A 24,024-nucleotide genomic window follows, 5' to 3' on the forward strand; every position below is an offset into this window, starting at 1 on the left:
CCAGATACTTGGTGGGGGAAGCCTAAATTAACTGTGACTCAGTTTTTGTCGCACATGCTGTTTTTTTTTGTTCTTTTCTACTCAAACACCCCGAACCCCTGATGGGTGGAACAGGAGGTCCAAGCTGTGATTCTATTATTCCTGCCTGTCCTCTGCTGACACGGTCTAATTATTGTGGCCCTGAACAAATGGACCAGGATTTAGACCTCAATAAATGGGTCACGTCGGTCCGACACACACTTGTGCTCAGAGTGAGTGTGTCTGTAATTGAAAGGTCACAAGTCCAAGCTCTGAAACGGAGTCCTCGACCGCATGGCATGCTGAAGGGAATACTGTGTCTCTACAACTTGAACTTTTGGAGTCATTCCTGGGTTATGAAGAGAGTTTACTCTGCAGGTTGTTTGTATGTTTAAAACTGAGTCCATTACAGCAAATAACAGAAGCAGTCAGACAGATTTAAAATTTCATCTAAACCACTTATTTGGAGTCCAAAGATGGCTGCACGGATGAGCTCCTGTATTTTGTCCCTGAAGACAATAAGTAAACACCAGATGTCGTGAAGAAGACGATGATGTTAATGTCTTCATTTCTTGTATTTAAAGGTTGCTGTCTGGTGACGACTCTGTGCCAAATGTGGGTACATTTTCCGTTTGGCGTTTTGAATAGGGTATCGAGAATCGTGGAATTTCACTGAATTTGTTATCGACTACTACATTTCTGGTATTGTGACATCCCGAATTATCACACGACAACTATGTAACTTTGACAAAAGAGAAGGTGACAAAATGTTCACTGTGACAGCTGCAGAAAATCAAGTCTATGCAAGTTGATTTTTATGGTGTAATGAAATGGAGTGAACTAATGTCTGCTTGCAAGGAAGAAAACCTAAAAAGTGACATTTTGCTTTTAAAAAATGGTCAGCAGTATAATGACATGTAGTGTTCTTTCACCTTCAGCTTACCTCAATTTTACATTCTTATGAGTACATTTGCTCCACATACAGCAGGTTCAGGAATGTAAGAACACACACACATACTTTCCAGTGTCAATTCTGTGCACAGGTGAGCTGACTGAAGCAACAAGACAGTGATGTGACTCAGACCGACAGCCTTGACACAACATACAAACACTGTGTGCTAATTAAGATGGATCACTGAACCGTGCCCTTGAATAATGTGGATTCCGATTGTGTGAGATAGCGTATCAGGATATAAGAGTGATATAATAATAGACAAAGCTCAGTATGTTCATATAACTGTAATGTTACACAAACAAGCCCACACCTGCCTGCCTGCCTGCTGCTCCGCAGCCAAAACGATGCCCTGAAATGTGACACTGAGCTGCAAGATTGTAAAATCCTGAAAAAGATCAACGCAGAGTCTGCTACCTCCTGCAGATTCTTGTTTGAGCAATGCAGCAATGACACACTAAACGAGGGGAGTAAAATATTAAAACCAATGATGTAACCGTTGACAGGAACCATGTTTTCATATATTTATACTTTGTCTGAACGAGGGTGCTTCGGCATTGTGTTACGTTGTGTTCTCACTTCTGTTTAGAGCGGAAGTGACATTATTTAGCTCAGCGCCGCCCGTCACCAGCGTTAATACATCCATGGTCATCATCTTTTATAAGCCTTAAAAAAAAGCTGTTATTAAGTTTCAATGTTTCTTCAGGTGAGAAAGTAACCATTTAGATTTCCAATATGTGATCGGTTTAACCAAATGAATTTAGAAATTAGTGAAATTATACTTACATAGACGTTTATCATATCTATCAATCTAAATACTCATTCACACACCGATGGCTGTGCGCACATGCGTGAACATGGGCGAGCATTAACATTTAAGAGTCCCGGTTTGGGGGTTTGAAAATACGGTCGCCATATTTGTCTAAACCATGAGACACTACAAATGTCCTCAAATGTGATTTCAGGCTATTATCATATGTTGTCCTCCCAGTTAATGAGGTATGTTATTAAATATTGTAAATCCGTTTCTGGTAAAACCATCCGATCGCCGCCATGTAGCTGCTTAATCACATGCTTACGGTTTAGCGTCAGCGTTCGAACCGAAAGTGAAAAAATGGGCGGGGCAGCATAAGGTGAATATGATTTTCACATATTGTACACAAGTGTTTTAAAGTATCGGGTACTTAGGATCTTCTTTCAAATTAAAGCACAAATGACTGAACCTTTTCCATCCCAGAACAATGTGTCAGTCAATCTTTAGTCAAAACTCAAACACCTATCAACAACTATCTGCAAACCCATGGACCTTCACACAGTAAATGGCGCCATGGCAACTAGCGTGAGTCACGCTGTTTATCTATGTTGTTCGTGAGACAGTACCTGTGTGAAGTCTCCACTGTTTGTTCTAAAAGAGAATAAAGAGGCCCTGGCAGCTTGAAGAAGAGAGAAGAAAAGTGCTATAGAAATAAAGTTATTGTCTGCCTCAGACATCTGTGAATTCTCCGGATGTTCAGGTGAAGACTTGTTCACTGAAGGCCACACTAACAACGAGCAATATTCATGAGCATACCTGTAAAATCTCACATTTGAAAGTCTTATTTAGAATTGTTAGTTGCGCCTCACATCTGTAAAATCAAAGTCTCAAGAATGGTCACACTATCAAATAATATAAACAGTGTAGAAAAGGCGTATTAATGTCACAGTGTTTAGCGTGCAATAAGACTGACTGCAATGTAAATGCATCCACGTATAAATGCTACGGTAAGAGTTAGTGACGTAGTATAAAAAGAGAGATATGGCGGGTGGAGAGGTCCAACAAAACAGCGGACTAACCCGTGTTTGAGACCATTGTTGACCCGTGTTTTGTTTTGTAAGCTACGTTAGTGACGTTTGTAACTGTTGACGTTTTTTTATTGATGTTTGTGACGTGGTTTCTGTAGTCGTGTTATGTTGTTTCTGTGTTTCTTGTTATTTGAAGCCCAACCATGACGTTTTCCATTAACCTAACTAAGTGTTTTCTTACCTGAACCAAAAATTCTTTGCGAGGGATCGCTTCGCTTCCCAGCATTGGGCGCTAGATTGGCTGCCACTAGACATAAAGCACTCGGCACCTGATTGGACGAACGCTTTCCCCTCGTGGGCTGCTGCTCCCAACTTTCAAACCGGAACCAACTCGGCGGCTCGCTTAGGAGCTTTCTTCACTTATATCACAAAAATAGTTCACCGAAATGCGTTTCTGAAAACATTTTATGCCCGAAATAATCCACACAGTTGCTGAATCTGTCGTTATCTTGGATTGACAACGCTTCGTTTAAAAGTTTCTCGGGATTTTCCAGAGACGGCGAGTAGCGTTGAACGCCCGTGATTTGCATGAATTAGCCTGACCTCAATTTTATTTAAATGAGGAGCGGCCAACGTGACGCCCCGTCTCTTGAATCGCGCCGCTACGCTACCAGAATGCATTGGACGGCTGCTTACGTAGACAATGAATGGGAAGCGTGGAAAGGACGGAGGCTGTAGACATGTACCATAATTGCGGACGTTTGCGTGGCGTACAAATGACACGCGATAAGGCTAAAATGCGTACTCATGACACGTGGAATGCCCGTGTAATATCGTGGTATTTTTACTAAATACAAAATCTCCTTAAATGCCGTGCCACAAAAAAAAGACATGAAATAAACACTATTAAAAGTGCATATGCTTTTTGTGTTTGACCTGTTTTTGAAAGTCTATTTTAGTCTGTTGAAAGGAGATCTGGTCCTGAACAGAAGTGACTCTTTACCATCACACAGGATCTGATGCAACTCTCCCTCCTGCCATTTTTATGAGAGGACGAGTCTCAACATAAAAACCTGTCCCGGCTGTTACAGTAGAGTTAGGGGTGAGGTGTGTCATCAGACCTATCAGCAGGGAACATCCCATTACAGATGTTGCACAGCTAAAATTCATCCTGAAGGGTCAACAGGAGGTTCTGCCAAATACTGGTAGGCTGGTGACGGATAAATGACGGCTGTGTTTTTTGAGTGTGTGCATGCACAGGTTTACCCTCTGGCTGTTCAGAAAGCACACACAGCTCTAACTTCACTGCTTAAAGGGCCTTTAATTTGAAATCCAATCAATATAAGTGCAACTACAAAGGGCCTTCAACAACGCAAACAGCTTTTAAACAATGTCTTTACAGGGAGCGGAGGGTGGGAAATAAAACAAAAGCAGCATCTGTAGGCCCAACGAAGCAAACCTGAATAAGACCTGTTTGATGATTGGAGTTGAATTAATGAGCACTTTAAATAAAATATAGAAAATTAATGTTTTTTTTTTACTGAACAGAACATTTATTTTCTATCACAGAAAGAAGAATGACGCCACAAATTTAACTATTAAGGAACACAAAGTACAGTCGAGTTTAGTAAAGCAGACTGGATCGCTCTAATCAGAGATTCTCTGTGCAGGTAGCACTTCCTTGGAGCCAAACGATCAGCCCGAACGGGCACAAGCCCCCGACAGCGCTGCAAGCAGCAATACCAGGAGGCTACCGGGAGCCAAGTAATCGACCCGTTCCAAACGGGCACGCGCTCCGAACGGGTACGCTATGAACGGGCACTGCACTAGTATATTACAAATCTGCTCAAGTTCTGCGTAAATCTACCTGATGAATTCAACTCTTTTACCTCATTAAAACTAAACACAGCAGTTACTAGAATAAAGCTGTAATGTGCTGCATGCTTAGAAGATACAGTAACCTGCAGCAAGATTTTAATAAATATAATTTTAACTAGCTCAAAATACCGATAATGAAGGTCAGGCCCGACAAGACAGGCAGGCAGGTGTATGAGCCGACCTGTAGGGACACCTGCGGATGCCACCTGGGCGCTCTGAGAGCGAAGCGAGAGATTAGATGAGTTATAGTGCTCTCATGTCAGATTACACTCCACATCCATCACACAATGGAGGACAGACGGCAAGAGAATTAGACAGACAAATAGTTTGTCTGATGAGCAGGAAGACGGGGAGGCGCAGACGCCACAGAAAAAGCTGCAATAAAAACCTCATTATATTAAGTCCATTTTACGTTATAGCAGGCACTCTGATACAACGTTGGCCTCTTCCTCAGCAGTCAATGTCTCCTTCATCTTCTCCTCAGACAATTCAGAAATCATCACAATACTGGAATTTCTGACGCCAATACAATACCTTGAAAAATATCAATATTAAATACCATTTTTCGATACCACGGTGGGAAAAAAATTACCATTTTCAAACAGGTCCCTTGACCTCTGACTTCAAGATATGTAAATGAAAATGGGTTCTATGGGCGTGTCTATATACATGCAGTACAAATGTGTCATTTTCTCCTTTTCTAAAATGGTGTATTTGAATATTTCTGCATACCTGGGTCCCTAAACAGTCTTGAATTACATAAATTGGGAATCACTGTAAAGCTGAGACTCTTGTGGATCCAATGAGCCCAACTGTATTCATGTGTGATGATGTTAGTCCCCATAGGAGACATTTCATTGACCTCACTGTATAAAATGACCTGTGGTGACCTCTAGGATAATCACAGCCTCATGAAACTTTACAGCCACAAACTAGAGACCTAGAGCATTCAGAGGATGGATGTATCAAACTAGAGACCTAGAGCATTCAGAGGATGGATGGATCAGACTAGAGACCTAGAGCATTCAGAGGATGGATGGATCAAACTAGAGACCTAGAGCATTCAGAGGATGGATGGATCAAACTAGAGACCTAGAGCATTCAAAGGATGGATGGATCAAACTAGAGACCTAGAGCATTCAGAGGATGGATGGATCAGACTAGAGACCTAGAGCATTCAGAGGATGGATGGATCAAACTAGAGACCTAGAGCATTCAAAGGATGGATGGATCAAACTAGAGACCTAGAGCATTCAGAGGATGGATGGCTTTCCTAGCTAGATTGACAATAAGGGGGTTTCTGAGCAGTTTACACAGCACAAGTGCTCGCCATCCAATCGCCGCTACATGTAATTTTTGCAGAAATCTCCAAAATGTCAAAAGTTTTTGATCCTAATTCATAGCATGGCTTTTTCTATGGTGTTCATATCAAGGTCTTGGTGTCTTAATGTGGTATTTTGGAGGGATTAATGATAATTTTTGTAAAGTAGAGTGGTAAAAAATGGTTAAATTTAGTACCAAATCTGTGTAATAAATGGTATCAACCCAAAAATTGCTGCAGCAACTTATAAGACATAATAGAGCATGAGATTGGCAGAGTATTCCCTTTAGACATGAACTGCAGGGCCTGGCAGCCTTGAGGGAGAATTATCTTTACCCTGTTAGTAGTACATCCAGTAGGTGACCTGCAGAGACAAGCGTGCAGAAGAGCAGACGTACACAACAACAACACCAGCAGACCAACAAGCAGCCAACTCTTCAGACTGAAAAGCCATGCAGACAGGCAGGCAGCTGTTAAAAGTCTGATCAGCAGCCCAAGAACAGGCCTGTGAGGCTATGGCTGTGGTATTCAGCAAGTGTGGGCAAGGAGCGGACTGTCAGCTATTAACATGGAAAAGCCGACAAAGAGAGGTGAAGCTGTGAGAACGGAGAGAGAGAGAGAGAGAGAGAGAGAGAGAGAGAGAGAGAGAGAGAGAGAGAGAGAGAGAGAGAGAGAGAGAGAGAGAGAGAGAGAGAGAGAGAGAGAGCTGGAAGCAAGGCAGAGAAATGGTGCTGAGACAGAGCTGGAAGTGAAAATTAAGAGAACAGGGAGAAATATAGGACAGCAGATAGTCTCATCGTGATAACAATACGCCTGTGAGCGGAGTGTGTAAAATTGTATTTAATGCTTTAATTGAAAAAAAACGTTCAATACTTTCATCAAATTTGACCTGCATTTTATAGTCTCATCGTATCCAGAAGGAGTACATGTGTCTGCACAGTATCGATTAGAACAGGAAGAAGAAGAAGAAAACACAATTTGAGCTATCAAAAGTCGCCTTAACTGCTTCCAGGAACCTGATCTACTGTCCCTCTGGAGCTGAGACAGACAGATAAATAAACTCATGAGTATCAATGTTTGACTTCATATCCTGAGAGGATGGAATAGCTCAGTACTTTATAGTCTTTTTATTGCCTTTATCTTTCTGTTTTTTTATTGTTTGTATCTATTGTTCTGCTTTATCTGTTTAAATGTTACCATAGTTTTGTCTTGCTTGTGTTTACTCACTGTTTGGCTTTCTGTTATTGTCTTGTAATCCTGCTTTTGCTTTTTCTGTCAAAGCACTTTGTAAACTCGGTTTTTAAAAGCTGCTATAAAGTTATTAGGGGCCGGGCAGCTATGCTTGTTTTTGTCGATATTATTATTACATCTTCCTAGGAAATCTGTCTTCTCATGCATGAAAATAAACCAAACTTTGCACAAAGGTCCAGTCCTACATGCTAAACTTCCTCAACTGGCTTTTTGGGCCATTAGTCCTGATGGTGGCGCTACAGCAAACACCTACATTTTAAAACTTCATTGTTTGTTATGAAATATTCATAACAAATCAGCCGTACATGCTACGACTTTGCAACTTCCACCAAAATGTTCAGATGTTTCAACCTGGCAGGAATTAAGAAGTCCATCACACAAAAATCTGCAAACTTATTAAACCCATCTCCTCCATTTTTTTGCTCAACTGACACCAAACTCGCTGCATCTTCAGACCATCCTCCACAAACCATCCACACAGATTTTTGTATTATCAAAAATTGAGCCCACAGTGCATCAAGACGTTTTAGTGTGAACAGTACTGTACACAGCTACTGCAAATGCTCGCTAAATAAAGCTCCAATGTTCATGAAAATAAATGACAACATGTAGAGGTCATGGTAGATGTAGGGGGCTAAATTTCAGTATTTTATCTCAAAAACTGTATTTTTGACAGTATCTTTATCCTCATGTGAACTATTGCATTGTCAATGGATATCGAGCACTTTTAAACATCTGTTTGTCACTTATGGAGCAATCTTTAATCTTTATTAAAATAAATGAATGACTGATCTCTGTGTTGTCCAGATGAAGGACACATCATTTTGTCTCAAAAACTGAATTTGTTGACACTAGTTTGAAATCTGCCTTTACATGCAACTCTGGCGATTGTCTCAGTCATAGTGTGAAGTAGTTTCCTCCGGGCAGTAAGCTCACCAACATCTATAGTGACTTGTTCTTGGTGTCTGAGGTTGTGAATTTGAGACCCGATTACACCAGAATGAACTTATGCATTAAAGGATTAATGATGATGGACAGTCCTGTACTTTTCATTTGTCTACCTCCTCTTCCTTTTTTTTCATCTTCCTCGTTCTTCCCCAAAATGCCCGGTTCCAACCCACAGCTGCTCAGCAACTATAATCATTATTCTTTTTATTAATATTATTTAATTCAACCTAAGATTGGTGTTGAATTCACAGTTGAGGTATCATGGCAACAAAAGAAGAAAAAGACAGGGAGGAGAAAATTGGGACATTTTGAAGGAACTGTATCTATCTCTAAAGTCATCCTATCATACATACAGTGTATGTCACAGCTGTTTTAATAAGGAGGGAACGAAAAGGAGGACTGAGATGATGAAAAATAAAACCAATAGTGTCAAAAGACCAAAGATCGAAGAGAGTAATGAGAAAAAGTGATGGAGAGGGAAAAAAAACTGTTCAAACAGAGATAGCAAGAGAGAAAAGCTGATGAAAAAAGAGAGCTGGAGGGGATGATGATGGGGTTGTGTTGGAGGAGTGTGTGTGTGCGTGCGTGTGTGCGTGCGTGCCATCGTGCGTGCGTGCAATGGGGGGTGGCTTCAATAAGACAAGCAAAGAAGGTGGTGGAGGTGGAGTCATCTATAAAAAGTAAAGCGTTTCATCACTAGTTGGCTCCTCTCTCCCCCATCTGTCCTCTTTAGCCTGCAGCCAGTTACATTAGTTTGGAGATATAGCAGGTGACACACACACACACACACACACACTCACTCTGTATATATAGTGTAAAATATACTGCATGCGTTCCAATACCCATACTACCATACTATTTACTATGACAAAAAAAATTCCTAATTAGGGTTGTCAATCGATCGATTTAATCGTGATTAATTGCATGACACTAATGCCAAACTTGAGGCTTCAAAACGTCACTTCCACAAACGAGTGGATGACATCACGGTGACTGTACTATACGTCTACTACTTATATACAGTCTATGACTAAAAACCTGATCAATTTCTAGGTGAAATACTTTTCACTCGCAGCAAACTGCAGCATTATTTTATCATTTCAGCCAGATCTTTAATCATTATTATATTTCTCCAGCTCACAGTTGAAGTCAATGGTCCCAATTATAGTTGTAAAGATCAAACGTGTTCAACATAAAACTCTGCTGACCAGTTTTCTGGGAGAAACCCTGAGAAGTCAGGTAGTGTTTCATTTCCACCAAAAAGGAAGCTAGCAAGCATCAGCAGAGTCCTTCTCATTAGTGTTTGTATTAATGGGTAGCGGACTGTAGTTGCTGACGTGCACACTCTCTGTACGATATCCAGGGCATTAATATATCATCAACATCTATTGTCTATGTAAATATGTCGCAAATTCGCATCTCTGCCGGTATGAATAGTTTATTCGTCACGCCCTCCGTTGTGTAAAAGACCTTCAGTCAAATGTTTGCTGACATAACTTTGGGCTCTGCCACCTTTGTCTTTTACATTTTATAGCCCAATTAATCCAAAATTCCTCTCTCTGTCTCTCTCTCTCTCTCTTCCTCCTTCTTACTTTTCCTCCCGCTGAATATTTTGAACATTCTCTGACTCTTTGGCCAAATGGCGACTCTTGCTGCCAGAGCCGAGGCGGAGGCCACGCGACATGGCGTGCCACGGGATCTTTGACAAACATCGCCAACTGTTACTATGTTGGTCCCAGTCAGACCTCGCTCTCACTCTTCCACTAATGGCCTGCCTCCTCCAGTGACAGCTTCTGCTGCTGGACGACTTCATATTTATATGAAAGTCTGGAAGAACTGGAGGAGAGACAGTTTGAGAAAGAGAGACAGGATGAACACGCAGGTGATTTTCACACTAGATTTAACCTCTGACTGAACTATATGACAGGATCTGCATTATGATAATCTATATTAGCTATTACATTATATCATGTAAGCCATGTTTTTAAGCCTAATAATCATTACTTTTACATCAACATACTGTGTACTATGTTGTTATGTTACTAATAAATGGTGTTTTCAAACCAATATTGCTTATTATTTACTTTTTAGGGCTGTCAATTGATTAAAGTAGTTAATCACGATTAATGGCAAATTAATCACACATTTTTTTTCTGTTCAAAATGTACCTTAAAGGGAGATGTGTCAGGTATTTAATACTCTTATCAACATGGGAGTGGACAAATATGCTGCTTTATGCAAATGTATGTATATATTGACTATGACTTGCCCCAAACTGCATGTGATTATCATGAAGAGGGCATGTCTGTAAAGGGGAGACTCGTGGGTACCAATAGAACCCATTTTCATTCACATATCTGGAGGTCAGAGGTCAAGGGACCCCTTTGAAAATGGCCATGACAGTTTTTCCTCGCCAAAATTTAGCGTAAGTTTGATTGAATTCACTCTATAGCTTTAAAACTGAGCCGCTACAACCTAAAAATCACAAGTTGCGTTAATGAGTTAAATAAATTAAATTTCAAACAGTTGTTTTTGTCATGAATACTTTTACACTGAATATTACGCAGCGAAAAAGCAAAACCTTTTTTTCAGAACAAGGTTGATTTTTCTGAGCTTTCGCACTGTGAATGAAGGCATCAACCGATCACATCGTACGGAACGGGTTGAGTTGCGCCTATAGCTACGAAACAACAGCACGGCTCCGTAGTGCGAACCAAAACGGTAAAATTGATTACTCCATTCAACACTGACAAAGGCAGAACATACCAGATCCACTTCCTTCCGTTCTTACCTTTCAAAATAAGACATGTATTCGCAGAGGAGTATTTCGTAAAGGTCTTAACACTACAACCAGAGAGTTTAGATGCAAAGAGACGAAACTCCGGTATTATTTGACAACAGCTTCTGCTGCCATTTTTGGACTTAAAGCATTTATTATATTTATAATATTTTACTGTTCAACACAGGACATTTCTGTAGAATATGACAATAGAATAAAAATCATTTTCTTTTACTTTTTGTACGGCAGTTTTTAGGCAGACGTTTTACTAGTCGCTTTCAGTCCAAAATGGCGGAAGCATAGCTCTGCTGCTGGGCGCTTTTAATTGACTTTCACTACTTGGCGATATACATTCCTTAATGCTACAACTACACAAAACTACACTAGTAGCTATTGCCAGTTTCTGATGTGTAAGATTTCACACTTCTGTTTGCTAACATCTGCACAAAGCAGGTTTCTATTTCAATAAAATATTTTATGTAGAAGTCAAACTCTTCAATTATCTACATGAATGTAACTTCTAAAATAAGCTCACCGATGTGGACGTTAGTGATGCCAGTTTATTCTGAATGGTGAAAGTGACGTTTGCAGAAAATGTGCATTTCATATGCTGCTTTGGCTTCCGTTTGTGGTAATAAATATTTGTAAAAATATAGTTATTAGACCGTTAATAGACAGATGTAGACAGAAGAAAGAGAAGAAGACTGACAGCGAGTAGTAATCTTGCAACACCCAACCAGCAGTAATGAGTCAGAAAAAAGGACTTTTATGGAAGTCCTAGCTGTAATTATCTCAGCGTTTTGGATCAGATCCCTTTGGACTCTCGCTGCTCGCCTCCTTCCTCCCTCCCTCCGGTCTGCCACCGCCTCGCCTCGCTCTGCTTTGACTCGTCTTGTGCAGCGAGTGCAAACACAGCCGGTGAAGTCTAGCACCCATTTTAAAACATCTGTCGAGCCATAAGTACTCTCACTGAGAAATGGCTGGCATCAGATCTGTCACATTTGTAAAAGAGTCACTCGAACATCTTGAACATCAGTAAAGTGTTGACGTACAGAAGCAGCTGTCCTCCATTCTGCTAATTTATCACGCTTCAAAGGGTCCCATATTATAGGAATATAAATGTCCCCATATTTCTGTACATATAATGAAGGGATGAAGAGAGGATCAAGATATTCTAATTAGATTTCATCAGAATGGTTTAATCATCAAACTATTGAATTTGAAAATTCTTTTCCTTTTTTCAAACATTCTCCAAAAATACATCTCCACTGAAGTTGCTCCTGATTGGCTATCGTCACTAAAGGACCACTAAAATCCATCCAATCAAGCCGGCGTTTCAACTGGACTTTTACCAACTGGATTGTTAAAAGTCATCCCAAAACATCTTTTTATGTCTACAGCTCTCCAGGGTCATTCCTGCACCTGGTGACAACTAAAAACAGCCCAGTCTCTCTAAATGGCAAGTTACACTAGTGCAATCACAACGCCGTTCTTGCTTTTGGCGTGTCATGTGTACGCCATGTAGTCTGTACTGACAGCGTGAATATGTTCCGCTAATGAGCTAGTGACGTCTGAATAAAAAGTGAGAAAGATAATGGGGGGGTGGAGGGGAGGTGGATAGGTCCAACAAACAGAGAACTTTCAACCAGGAGACCGGTGTTCGTTTCCCAAAGTATTGTTGAGTTATTATTAAGTTACGTTAGTGACGTGTGCTTCTTTTACGTTGTTTACGCACGTATTTTACTTCGTTTACATACTTATTATAAGCCCAACCGTGATGTTTTTCCTAACCCTAACTAAGCAGTTTTGTTGCCTAAACAAAACCGTGATGGTTTCACGGTAACGACGTGGCGTGAAATGACACACAAAAAGCTTAAAATGCATTATCATGATCCGCGGAATGTCCTTAAAATGCTATAGGGAATGGGAATGTGACGTCACCGATAGCAGGTTGGCCATTTTTGGAGTATAAAGGGTAAGAGTGCCGTCCTCTGGCTGTTTACTGCAAGTGTCAAAAGATAACACAAAATAAGATTCAAAAGACTAATTGTAGTATATACACACAGTATAGTAGCCTATACAGTCAGACACAAAGGTAGGCTACTGTTATGGGGCTAATTTTGCAAGATACTGGTAGATTAAATAGCCAACGTTTTCTTAGTATTCAGTTAACATAACATTATCTAGCTTATCTCTGTCCGGATGATTGTGTTGTTGGCCTTTGGCTTATAGATCTTAATGTCTTATACCTACCTGCTTTTAAACTGGACATTGGCCTCAGCGCCGGTCGCTAGAGGTCGCTGTTATTTTATACCTTCTTTCTGTGATCTACCATGTGAATAGATGCTAAAACCTACTAGTAGGTGTAGTAACCCCCTACTGACCCACATCTATGGGGCTTATAGCAACTGATAATGCCCATTTAATAGCCTGACAACAGTCTCATCGGGTGAAAAAAAAAAAGAAAAGAAAACGCTATGTGGACACAGGCCCTAACTTCCATAAGAGCAATAAAGTTTCATCTAATTTCAGGTCTGATGCTGCCATACTTTAACACCGGTTGCATGGCTCCGATACCACGTGAAAAAAAAAAATCAGTAATTGCATGAAACCTCGGACAGGATTAAAATGACCCCAGGACTTCAGGGTTAGCCTTAGAATAGGCTAAGTAATTTCAGGTAGAGGTATAAAAAACTCCTGACAGGTTTGTAAAGTTTCTGCCGTCTGGAGGAAAAAAAAATAAATACCAATCACCAAACCTCTCCTGGCGAGGTCCGGCGCTGCAGAGAGAAGAATAAGATCCCCTTTTAGAGGAGTCAGGCTGTAATTGCACGGGAAGTGATGAGGCGATGGAGTGAAATGAGATCTGCCGTGAGGAGAAAGCTCAAGTTGTGTTGCAAATGTCGAGTATTTTTTCCTTTCGTTCTCATTCTGAACTAAGAGACAAAAAACATGCTGCAACTACAGACAAAATAAATGTGGCGAGGCTGATTGAGATGCACTAATAAGTAGATTTAGATACCAACAAAAAAAAATAAGAGATTTGAAATGCCAAGTATTTATCCCGTTGTGAGGATTTTGAGAGCAGAAGCTGTAATTTGGGTTTGAGACGGCGGCTAACCGCCTGCCAGAAGTCCCATCTGCACCATCATTAACACCATCCCTCCATTTCAAGGCTTCACAACACAACAGCACTCACACAAAGGGACACGTCACATTCTCAAAAGCTGCAAAGGAACACGGCACAACATCAGGTTTGTGTCAACAAAACATGGCGAGGTTTCACCCTGCGTTTAAGCTGCAGCAGTTTTTCCAACAAAAGGTTTATTGAATTCTTTTTGGTTTGGATGCAGACAGAAACGAAAATATCATCATGGCTGCTATTCAAACGTGTTTCCAATATTTTGTCCACCGCTATATACATTCATAGGGGAACAAAACATGGGAAAGACCTGTCAACACATCAGAGGCCTGTACTACGAATCAAGTTCAACAAACCTAGGGTATCTTCTCCTTATCTGGCTCAACTTCTATTACTCAATCTGGCTACGAGCGCGTTCACATAAAAGGGGCGGGGTTTGCCGCATCTGACCAATCACAGACATGGACAAGTCTACTGTCAGCAGAGCGCCACATTTTACAAACTAAGAGCAAACTGTAATATTAGACAAATATGAAGAAGTTAAACACAAAATCCAGACTAAAAGTAAAACAGTATACAGATTTATAATCTCACTGCCCATCTACAGTAGAGCACAAGTAGATCTGACTATAATTACATTGTGTATTCCGTTAAGTTAATTTGTCACTTATAGAATAGAAGATACTTTATTATTCTCTTTAGGGAAATTGTGGCGTGCATGACAATTTCATTCTTCTTTCGGCTGCGTCCCCGACCTCGGCCGTGTGAAACAGACTTGGGAGCAAATAAAAAGTGAGAGACTTGGAGATAAGCTAGTTACATTTATATCTATTGTACATTGTTATCTTGATAGCTACGCTCTGATTACTGTAAGAAAAGTAGAAAAAAGGCGCTGAATTTGGGGAATCAGCTCGTGACATGTCATAAACCGTCCGAGTTGTACACTGCTGACGAAGCTGAAATTCGGTCCGACTCTAAAATGAGTTTTGCGGTTCAAAATTCGTCCGAGAAACGGGCTAAAATCGTGCAGAGTATGCCCAGCTTTAGCACCGGTTACGCTGGCGATCTACCCCAGTAAGAAGTGAACCACCGTCGAAGGACAGAAAACCCTGAAGGGTTAACCCTGAAGTTACCTCGCTGACCTCAAATCCTGCTTCGTAGTACAGGCCTCAGCTCACCGACATAACAGCAACACTAACAACACACACAACATGACCATAAAAGTGTTAATTCAAACACTTAAATTCTACTTTTTTGCAAAGCTTTGAGATATTTTGTTGAGGTATAAATCTAAAATTGCAACACAAAAGTGCATCTGTGGTCTGCTGTGTGAGAGACACACACTTCTTACCTGCTTGTTTCCTTGTTTCCCTTGTGGTGTCTGATTGCGCACCTCAGCATGTGGCTCTTACAATCACTTTCTAAATTATAATAGCTTTGTTTACCACGCTCGTCTCTCAGTTCATTTCCTGATTGTTGCAGGCTCTTGCTTCAATTCTCTGTTGCGCACCGTTTCATTTCCTTTCCCTCCGTTTTCTCGGGAATGAGGCTCGATGGTAATCGCCGTGTTAGTGCAGGAATATTACAATCGCAGGTCTTCTTCCTCCTTCAAATGAGTGAGGATAGTAAAAATAAAACATCGCTAAATGGTTTCTTAACTGTCTCTGGTTGACTTGGCCTTTCCAGCTTCCACTTACCTTTTTTTTGTTGTGCCATTTTCCTCAGCCAAAATCTCAGGTCAAGGTATTAAAAATGACAGCTTCATGTGTCAGACTTGGAGCAATCCTTTTCAATAATTTTCCTTCACAAAAAGAGGAGCTGTCTGGAGAGTCTGCAGCTCTGTCTTCTCCAATTTGTAAAAAACGTGTTCTTGGTTACAGGACGCTTTTCTTACTTTCCCTTTCGAGGTTGTTCTTGAAGAATGACAGGTTGTCTTCCTGACAAGGCATTTCAAAGAGAATCCCCTTAAAAAAAAAAAAATCTTCCTCTGCTCTTGTTACACAGGAGAGGTCTTCAATCCAGACGACCAGAGACTCAAAGCAGACAGATGCGTCAATCTTTTCCGTTTCAGTGTTTCCGTTCGCCCGGTTTTGCCTCCCGTTTCGCCGCCGAGGATCTTACCTTCTGAGATCTCGTTGTTCTCGTTGTTCTCGGTGGCACCGCTATCTTGTCTCCTCTGAGACCGAACCGCCTCGACTCCTGATTGCTGAGCTGGAAGAAATAACACATAAAGCAAGAATCTACATTAATGAATAGTGGGAGAGGAGAGGAGAGACACAGTGACTTGGCTGGGATCAATCCATTTCAATCAATGAATCAACCAATAAAACGCAACAAGAGAATAAAACAGACAAAAAAATGCAAAGGAGCTTTCATTTTGTGTTGATTTGGGCGGCCCCTGTGGACAAAAGCGGTAACATTTCCATGAGCACCACCGCATTCTGTTGTAAAGATATGCAGCTGCCAGACTCCCTTTAGAAAATCTCTCATTTTACTGCAGCAGGGTCTGACAGTCTTGCCGCTCAGTCCTGGTTCTGGTTCTCCCGTGCCTGCCTTCCCTCCAGCGTGCCCAGCAATACGGCCTGGACCTCCAGCAGCGTGGTGTCGGTGTTGACTCCAAGGAAGAAGGCGGTGAGCTCCAGGTCCCGCAACCGCAAATGGACCTTGCTGCCCTGCTGCAGTTTCTGGCTGCTGGCACACGCATTGTAATTTCCCGCCGAAGTCGATATACAGGTCATCCTGGACCACGTGAGAGATCCTCTCAATCACCTCGTCTTTGGCCAGTCCTATCTGGATCAGCGTGGATTGGCGGGGCAGCGAGGTGAAGCTCTGCTCGTGGCCAGAGGAGGAGTCGCTGGATTTTTTTTTGCTGGATCAGGGTCAATCCGCTGTGTGCTGGTCGCTGCCGGAGGCCCCGCTAGAGTCTGAGCTGTAGGAGTTTCTCCTGCATGCCGTAAATCGTTTCGTCTAATGTCGCAGGGAATCAGACCCGATGAAGCATTAAGAAATAGCCAATCTTCTTGCTGATGGTCTCGTTTACTTATGTAGGTCATACAGAGGCATCAGTATTACACTGAGACTGTTTCACCAGTTAAAAGTTCCTCACAGTAACTCTAAGAGGGGAACTTAATGTTTCTAAAAATCCCAAGAATAGAATCGACCAGAATAGATACCATAACAAATCTGAGTGTATTTAAGCTTTTATGTAAGAAATCAGCCAAGTGGCAGCGACTGAAAAACAACATCAAAACCTCACTTACTTTGATCAATTAGGCACAGTGTGATTAAAGTTTAGGTCCTGATGAGCCCGAGGATCTCTCTGAATCAACACTGATGCTTTCTGTTTTAACACAAGTTGGCTCCGCATTTCAATTCGGCCAAACCGTCAACACTTATATATTTATATTTGTTATAATCAATCACTCAGTTGGACCCCATCTTTAAGATCTGCTATTCAGTTAACTTGACTGCCAGTGGAGAGTTTTTACAATCCAATACTGTTTAAATGTCAAACATCATCACCCACATTTAGATTCTGACTTCATAAGTGCTGCTACACAGTGTTTTTCATTAACATAACATTTGTCACACAGGAGGACTTAAATAATATCACACGAGAGGGAGTGCTGTTGTTCTGAATATCAACACGGCTGTGATTCGGTAATAATTCGATTCAGCAATAAGCGACTAAAGATTATGATTTGTTTGTTCCTGCACACAAGGGCCAAATAGTGCTGGCTAGACGACCGGTCATCAGAGCAGAGCATCTCCAGAACTGCAGCTCTTGTGGGATGTTCCTGGTCTGCAGTGGTCAGGACCTACCAAAAGTGGTCCAAGGAAGGAGAACCGGTGAACCAGCGACAGGGTCAGACCCGAGACTCATTGATGCACGTGGGGAGCGAAGGTTGGCCCGTGTTGTCCGATCCAAAAGAAAAGCTACTGGAGCTCAAACTGCTGAAAAAGTTAATGCTGGTTCTGATAGAAAGGTGGTGTTTGTTGGGGCTGCGTAGCCGCAGACCGGTCAGGGTGCCCGTGCTGACCCGTGTCCACCCACCAAAAGCACCTACAATGGGCACTTGAGCATCAGAACTGGACCACGGAGCGATGGAAGAAGGTGGCCCGGTCTGATGAATCACGTTTTCTTTTACATCATGTGGATGGCGACGAGTTGGAGGTGTTGACTCGGCCTCCAAATTCTCCAGATCTCAATCCAATGGAGCATCTGTGGGATGTGCTGGAAAAACAAGTCCGATCCGCGGAGGCCCAACCTCGCAACTTACAGGACTTAAAGGATCTGCTACTGACGGCTTGGTGCCAGATACCACAGCAGACCTTCAGAGGTCTAGTGGAGTCCACGCCTCGACAGGTCAGGGCTGTTTTGGCGGCAAAAGGGGAACCTACTCAATATTAGGCAGGTGGTCATAATGTTATGGCTGATCGGTGCATCTGGCAACTAAAAACTGGGCCACTTGCTAATGTCTTCTACCAACTCCCTGATAGCACACGGATATGGAAAGTCTATTTGTTTAGGTTGCATTCACGATCTTTGGTGGTTAAAGCCCTTTGAATAGGTTGACAATCTATCCCACTCCGCCGTACTTCCGCACATCATCATTGCTTACAAACTGTAACTATAATGCGATATTATGCCATTTATTTAGTTTTGAAGAGCAGCATGATATTCTAAATGCTGAGTGAACGGGCTTTTCCACCCTGATGTGATACATTTCTGGAGGAAACACTCCTGTGGATTTCTGCATTACAAATCCTGCTTAAAAAGTCTATGTGTAGTATTTTTTTTTTTCTTGAAGCTCAGTACGACAAGTAAATACCAGCAGGTTGCTGAATGTCAGAGACTGAGGCAAAGTAAACAACTCACTGGGCATATTTTTTACATTCACGACTAGCACAGTGAGTTGAGGCGTGCAGTCGTTGCAGTTTGAATTTGCTCTTTGTTCAACTTGTCTCGCACTCCTCCACCAAACACACAACATTAGCCAAAGAAACAGCGGAGGCATCACTGAATCACATAGTACCGCTGTCTTGCGGGGTTCAAAACTCTCAAGCATATTGCTCTCTTGGCCACACCCCAATCAGTGATGTCACAGCAGGCGTTCTGACAATCACAGCTGATGGAAAGCACCCGCTGTGACATCACTGATTGGAACCAGAAGTGCAGCCTGATGTCACATAGAGATCAGTTCAGTTTTCTGTCAACTGTGATTCAATGTGGCAGCCACCTTTTACATCAGAATGTCTCTTTTAATTATACTTCTGTAAACCTCCAGTCTGAACATATCTGGAGGCATCAATCTAACACAGCTTGTATCAGCCTTCAGATTCAGTCGTACTACTGAGGGTGAAAGTCTCTTACCTTCATGTTTGGCCTGGAGAGGTTTACTCTGCTGTCCTCCACCGACTGCAATTATCTTAAAGTTGTATTCTTTAGAGGGGTCAAAGTCATCGATGAGCAGCTTTGCTTCCTGCTTCGATACCTGAGTCTCCTTCTGCTCTCCACCTGTTCCGGGGTCAGAAAAGAACAAACACTGAGCTGCTGAAGTCTGATGGTCAACACGTCTAAAGCTATGTTCACACTACGAGCGACAAAAGCGACAAAACGGCCAATTATGGCCAGCTACATTGCCTGCGAGTCGCCGCTGAAGTGTTGCTCAAGTGCTCATTGACGTAGTTATGTCATTAAATAGCAGTGCGAACCGGCTAACGGCATTATTTTAGATGGAACGGAAAACAGGGTGAAACAAAAACAAGCACTTAAAAAAGTTGAGACCAGCTCGTTTGCAGCGCGACAACTGTCAGGAGTCAGTAGCTTCATGTCACCAGCTTCCACTGAAAATGCACACAGCATTAAGAGTGAAGAAGTCTGACCGACAAAGTGAAAAAAGAGGCAGGTCGAACATTTTTCGAAAAAATGTGTGGATAAAAGTGCAGGTTGCTTATTTACACACAATATTTGCTTATGAGCAAGCTACTCACTAGCTAGCAAGAAGTGGCAGAGGCGTTGATGCACGATTTGTTCACTTCCAGTGGTTCTTCTCCATAAGGTCATGTTTGGACAATTTAAAATGAAAAGGAAGGCTAAAATGTATAAGAAACAAAGCACCGGCACTCACAGATAAAGGGTCTGTTTATTGTGAGCATAAAAACAAACATGTTTTAGCAATAGCTATAGCTGAAACGTGTGCTTTCTTTCTTTTCTTTGCCGTGCACCCGATAGTGTCCAGGATTTGGAGCCGTGTTCCCTGCTACTTTCCAAGGATAAAATATATCTAAAATCGATAAATCACCATGCAGAAGTAGCAGGGCTCTGCGTGGTTTAGCTTCTCACCTTGCTGCAGTGATGTACAAAATAATAACTTCAAATAACTTCATATTCAAACAGCAAAAGTTTAAATTCCTGAAGGAGCGATTAAACTTCGTTCGTACATTTACAGGAGGCGGAGGCCTTCGCCCACTGCAGGTCAAATGTTATAAACTTGTGTTGTGTAGAAATATCAACACAATGAGTTGTGGACTTTTGGGACAAAGTCTTTTTAACACCTGACCTGCACTTAAACTCTGCTGGCCTGGAGCAGCAACACATGGATCAATACGACACAAATGGAAACAGACGGACTATAAAGGTGATGGGCAACTGGTAAGAGCTGGAAAAGGAAAGGAAGGAAGTAAAGGCAGAAAGGAGGATGAGAAGAGGAAGTAAAGACAGAAAACAGCATCTTTTATATAATTTTAAAATACTTGACAAATCTCCCTTTAAGGTACATTTTGAACAGATCAAAAAATTTAGATTAATTTGCGATTAATCACGATTAAATATCGTTTGACAGCCCTACTTCCATTAAATTTGGAAGTGACACGATCGCTTAAACTGCCAAGAAAAGAACAGGAACATTTAGAAGCCCTCTGGCATCACAAAGTGAGCAGAGGAAAGATTAACTTTATTAACGCCTGAGGTGACGACAGTTCATCACAGCGCTGCCTGGGTCCGTACCTTTGAATCCGCCCAGTTGACAACTCTGCCTGACACCAGATAACGTCATAGAGACCAGAGGCAAAACAAATAAGAACACACAGTAAAAAGGTACAAACCAAGAATATGAACAAAACTTTAATAATCAAAATCAAATAAATCAATCAAATGAAATGTTTTCAGCATCTAATCCTGCCAAACGTGATTCGCTGTCATAGCAGCAGAAGGTTTGGCAGAAGTCAGCAGTTTACAGTGCGTAGGTTTCTATTTCCTGGCTTTGAGAGAGAGTCTATCGTGTCCACAGATATTGACTGAGAAGTCCAAGATCATCGGAGTTACACATGCAAATTAGTTTAAGAGTTTGTGATGAAAGAAAAGTGCCAATTCCTTCTTTGATTTGTTTTTTTGTGCGATAAAATTCAATTTGTCGTGTTGCCTTTTGCTCAGTTCTTCTGCTTTTGCTGCTGCTGCAGAACAAATGTTCCCACTAGGATCAATAAATCTCCTTAAATTGTCAGTGATCAAAGTCAATTTCTTTATGTAAGAATGATTGATTCAAAAAATCTACTTTCCACCGTCTGCTCCTACAAAAGAACTGCAAAAACAGGAACTGCTTCCTTAAACTCTTGAATTACAAAAGTGTATCTTCAACAATTAAGACATTTTTTTCCCAAAAAATGTTACTCCAGTTCAGCTACATTAAATAAGAATCAGTTTGTCTTCACATTCTGGCCGTTAAAACTTGTTCTGTATGTTGCACCTGTCTGTATCTGTCCAAACTATGACGAAGTATGAGTCATGAAAAGACAAGCTCAATGAAACCATCCGGCAGAGCTCCACAAAAACTCCCCGCCGTTTAAGAAAATTAACTACCGCTCCGTCACCGCTTTTCCACATTCATTACACTCACGCTGCTACCAGCGGCCTACAGCGAGAAGATGATCGTCCCCGTCATTCACCTCCCTCTCTCGGCCCAGAAGGCAGCCGTCCCTGCACTTCCACTTTTCTTTTTTTTTTTCTTTTTTTTTTTTTTTTAAATCAGATTTTCTTTTCTCTCCATTTTTCTTCAAATCTATAAGCACTACCCAAAGGCAGCGTGCTGCACAGCGAGCTGTGTGGGCATGTCTCAGAAATGAGGCCATCATGCTTTGGTGAAAATGTCAAGCCAGTTTTGAATGTCTGTGAATATGAAAAAAAGGCAGTGAAGCTTTATAGCATATGTGAGGCTCGTTGCTGTTGGACTGAAAAGAATTTACATCGTTTGACGAAAGAGAAAGGCGTCCCGATGTTTGAAGGGAACTACATGTCATCATTCAGAACCAGCAAATCCCTCACTTAGAAACATGTTTTTGCTCTTTGACAGAAGCTGCAGATGAGCAGATTTTGTCTGGATTTGTCACCCTCTCCCCGCTTTACCTTTTATTTATCTAAACCCAACATCCGTCTTTCCATTTACTCTCCATGTCTCCCCGGCTCCATCCTTCATCCTGCCCTCTAGTATCTCCCTCTTTTTTATATTCCTGTGTCATTCCCTCCGTCCATTCGACTCTCCTCCCCGTAGTGTCAGGGGACGGCCGCCGGTGCTTACTGCATCTTATCTGACATTTTCTCCATTACTGTGATCAAACAGACGGCCGAGCCATACCAAAAGCTACAGGTTTACTTGGCCGCGGGCTGACAGCAGCACCAGTAGCAGAGGTTGACTTCACCTTCAGACTTCAGGCCACAATGGATCGGTGCGTCCAGCAGCGCAGAGGTAAATAAATAAATGAAGTGGGCAAGTCTGTATCTCTGATAAAATGTTCCCTTTCAGGAACAGTCTCAAGTTAAAGAAAAGGCACCAGCACTCTAAAAAGATGCTCCAGATATATTTATACAGACATTAACAACATTTCAACATTATTTGTCTCCATCAGTAAATATTCAACATAGACTTCACCTGATTAAATCGAGATGAGACTTGTGAAATGTGATGGGTCTTTGTCTCTTTGTGTAAATGAGTCTATTCTGATTGGTTTAAGATGTTGCCTATGTTAGGGCTGTTAATCCATTCAAATATTTAATCGCGATTAATCGGAAAATAACCACACATTTATCAATTCAAAATGAATTTGGGAGTGGACAAATATGCTGCTTTATGCAAATGTATGTATATATTTATTATTAGAAATCAATTAACAACACAAAACAATGACAGATATTGTCCAGAAACCCTCACAGGTACTGCATTTAGCATAAAACAATATGCTCCAATCATAACATGGCAAACTGCAGCCCAACAGGCAACAACAGCTGTCAGTGTGTCAGTGTGCTGACTTGACTATGATTTGCCCCAAACTGCATGTGATTATCATAAAGTGGGCATGTCTGTAAAGGGGAGACTCGTGGGTACCCATAGAACCCATTTACATTCACTGATCTGGAGGTCAGAGGTCAAGGGACCCCTTTGAAAATGGCCATGACAGTTTTTCCTCATCAAAATGTTGCGCAAGTTTGGAGCGTTATTTAACCTCCTTCATGACAAGCTAGTATGACATGGTTGGTACCGATGGATTCATTAGGTTGTGTAGTTTCATATGATACCAGTATCTTCACTCTAGCTTTAACGGAGCCCGCTACAACCTAAAAATCGCAAGTTGCATTAAAGAAATTAGTGGCATTTGCGTTAACGCTTTATTATCTTTTTAATGTGGACAGCCCTAAAAAAAAAGGCATTAGCTAGATACCAGTTAGCTAACGAAAACAACGATTCTTAGTTTCAGGTGATTATACACTGATGAAAACAGTTATTAATATTATGTTCCATTTCTGCTAATAGATCTCCTGAAATGTTACACACTGTTCCTTTAATAAATCATCTTTTTGGGAGCATGTATTCAGGCATATTCTTCTCTTGAGATAGTTTTTGCCTTTGTGCCTACAAACATGATATCATGTTGGGATGAGCATACACTACCTTGGAGCG

The 24,024-nt window shown here is 41.5% G+C and overlaps 1 protein-coding gene and 1 pseudogene across 7 annotated transcripts in view; both read right to left on the minus strand.

Annotated features, from left to right (window-relative positions):
• Window positions 1–24,024, minus strand: part of LOC141753844 (collagen alpha-1(XIV) chain-like) — a 197,972-nt gene that overhangs the window by 158,022 nt on the left and 15,926 nt on the right. For 6 of the 7 annotated variants that reach the window (XM_074612440.1, XM_074612439.1, XM_074612441.1 and 3 more), the window contains exons 4-5: window positions 19,446–19,589; window positions 16,193–16,282 (exon numbers count right to left, since the gene is read on the minus strand). The exons of the other annotated variant lie outside the window; for it this stretch is intronic. In XM_074612440.1, the coding sequence (XP_074468541.1) occupies window positions 16,193–16,282; window positions 19,446–19,589 (234 nt within the window). The remainder of the gene's footprint in view (window positions 1–16,192; window positions 16,283–19,445; window positions 19,590–24,024) is intronic. 7 annotated transcript variants of the gene reach the window in all.
• Window positions 16,333–17,509, minus strand: LOC141754900 (small ribosomal subunit protein bS1m-like; annotated as a pseudogene).

Source organism: Sebastes fasciatus, chromosome 17 (genome assembly GCF_043250625.1).
Source record: "Sebastes fasciatus isolate fSebFas1 chromosome 17, fSebFas1.pri, whole genome shotgun sequence".
NCBI lineage: Eukaryota > Metazoa > Chordata > Actinopteri > Perciformes > Sebastidae > Sebastes > Sebastes fasciatus.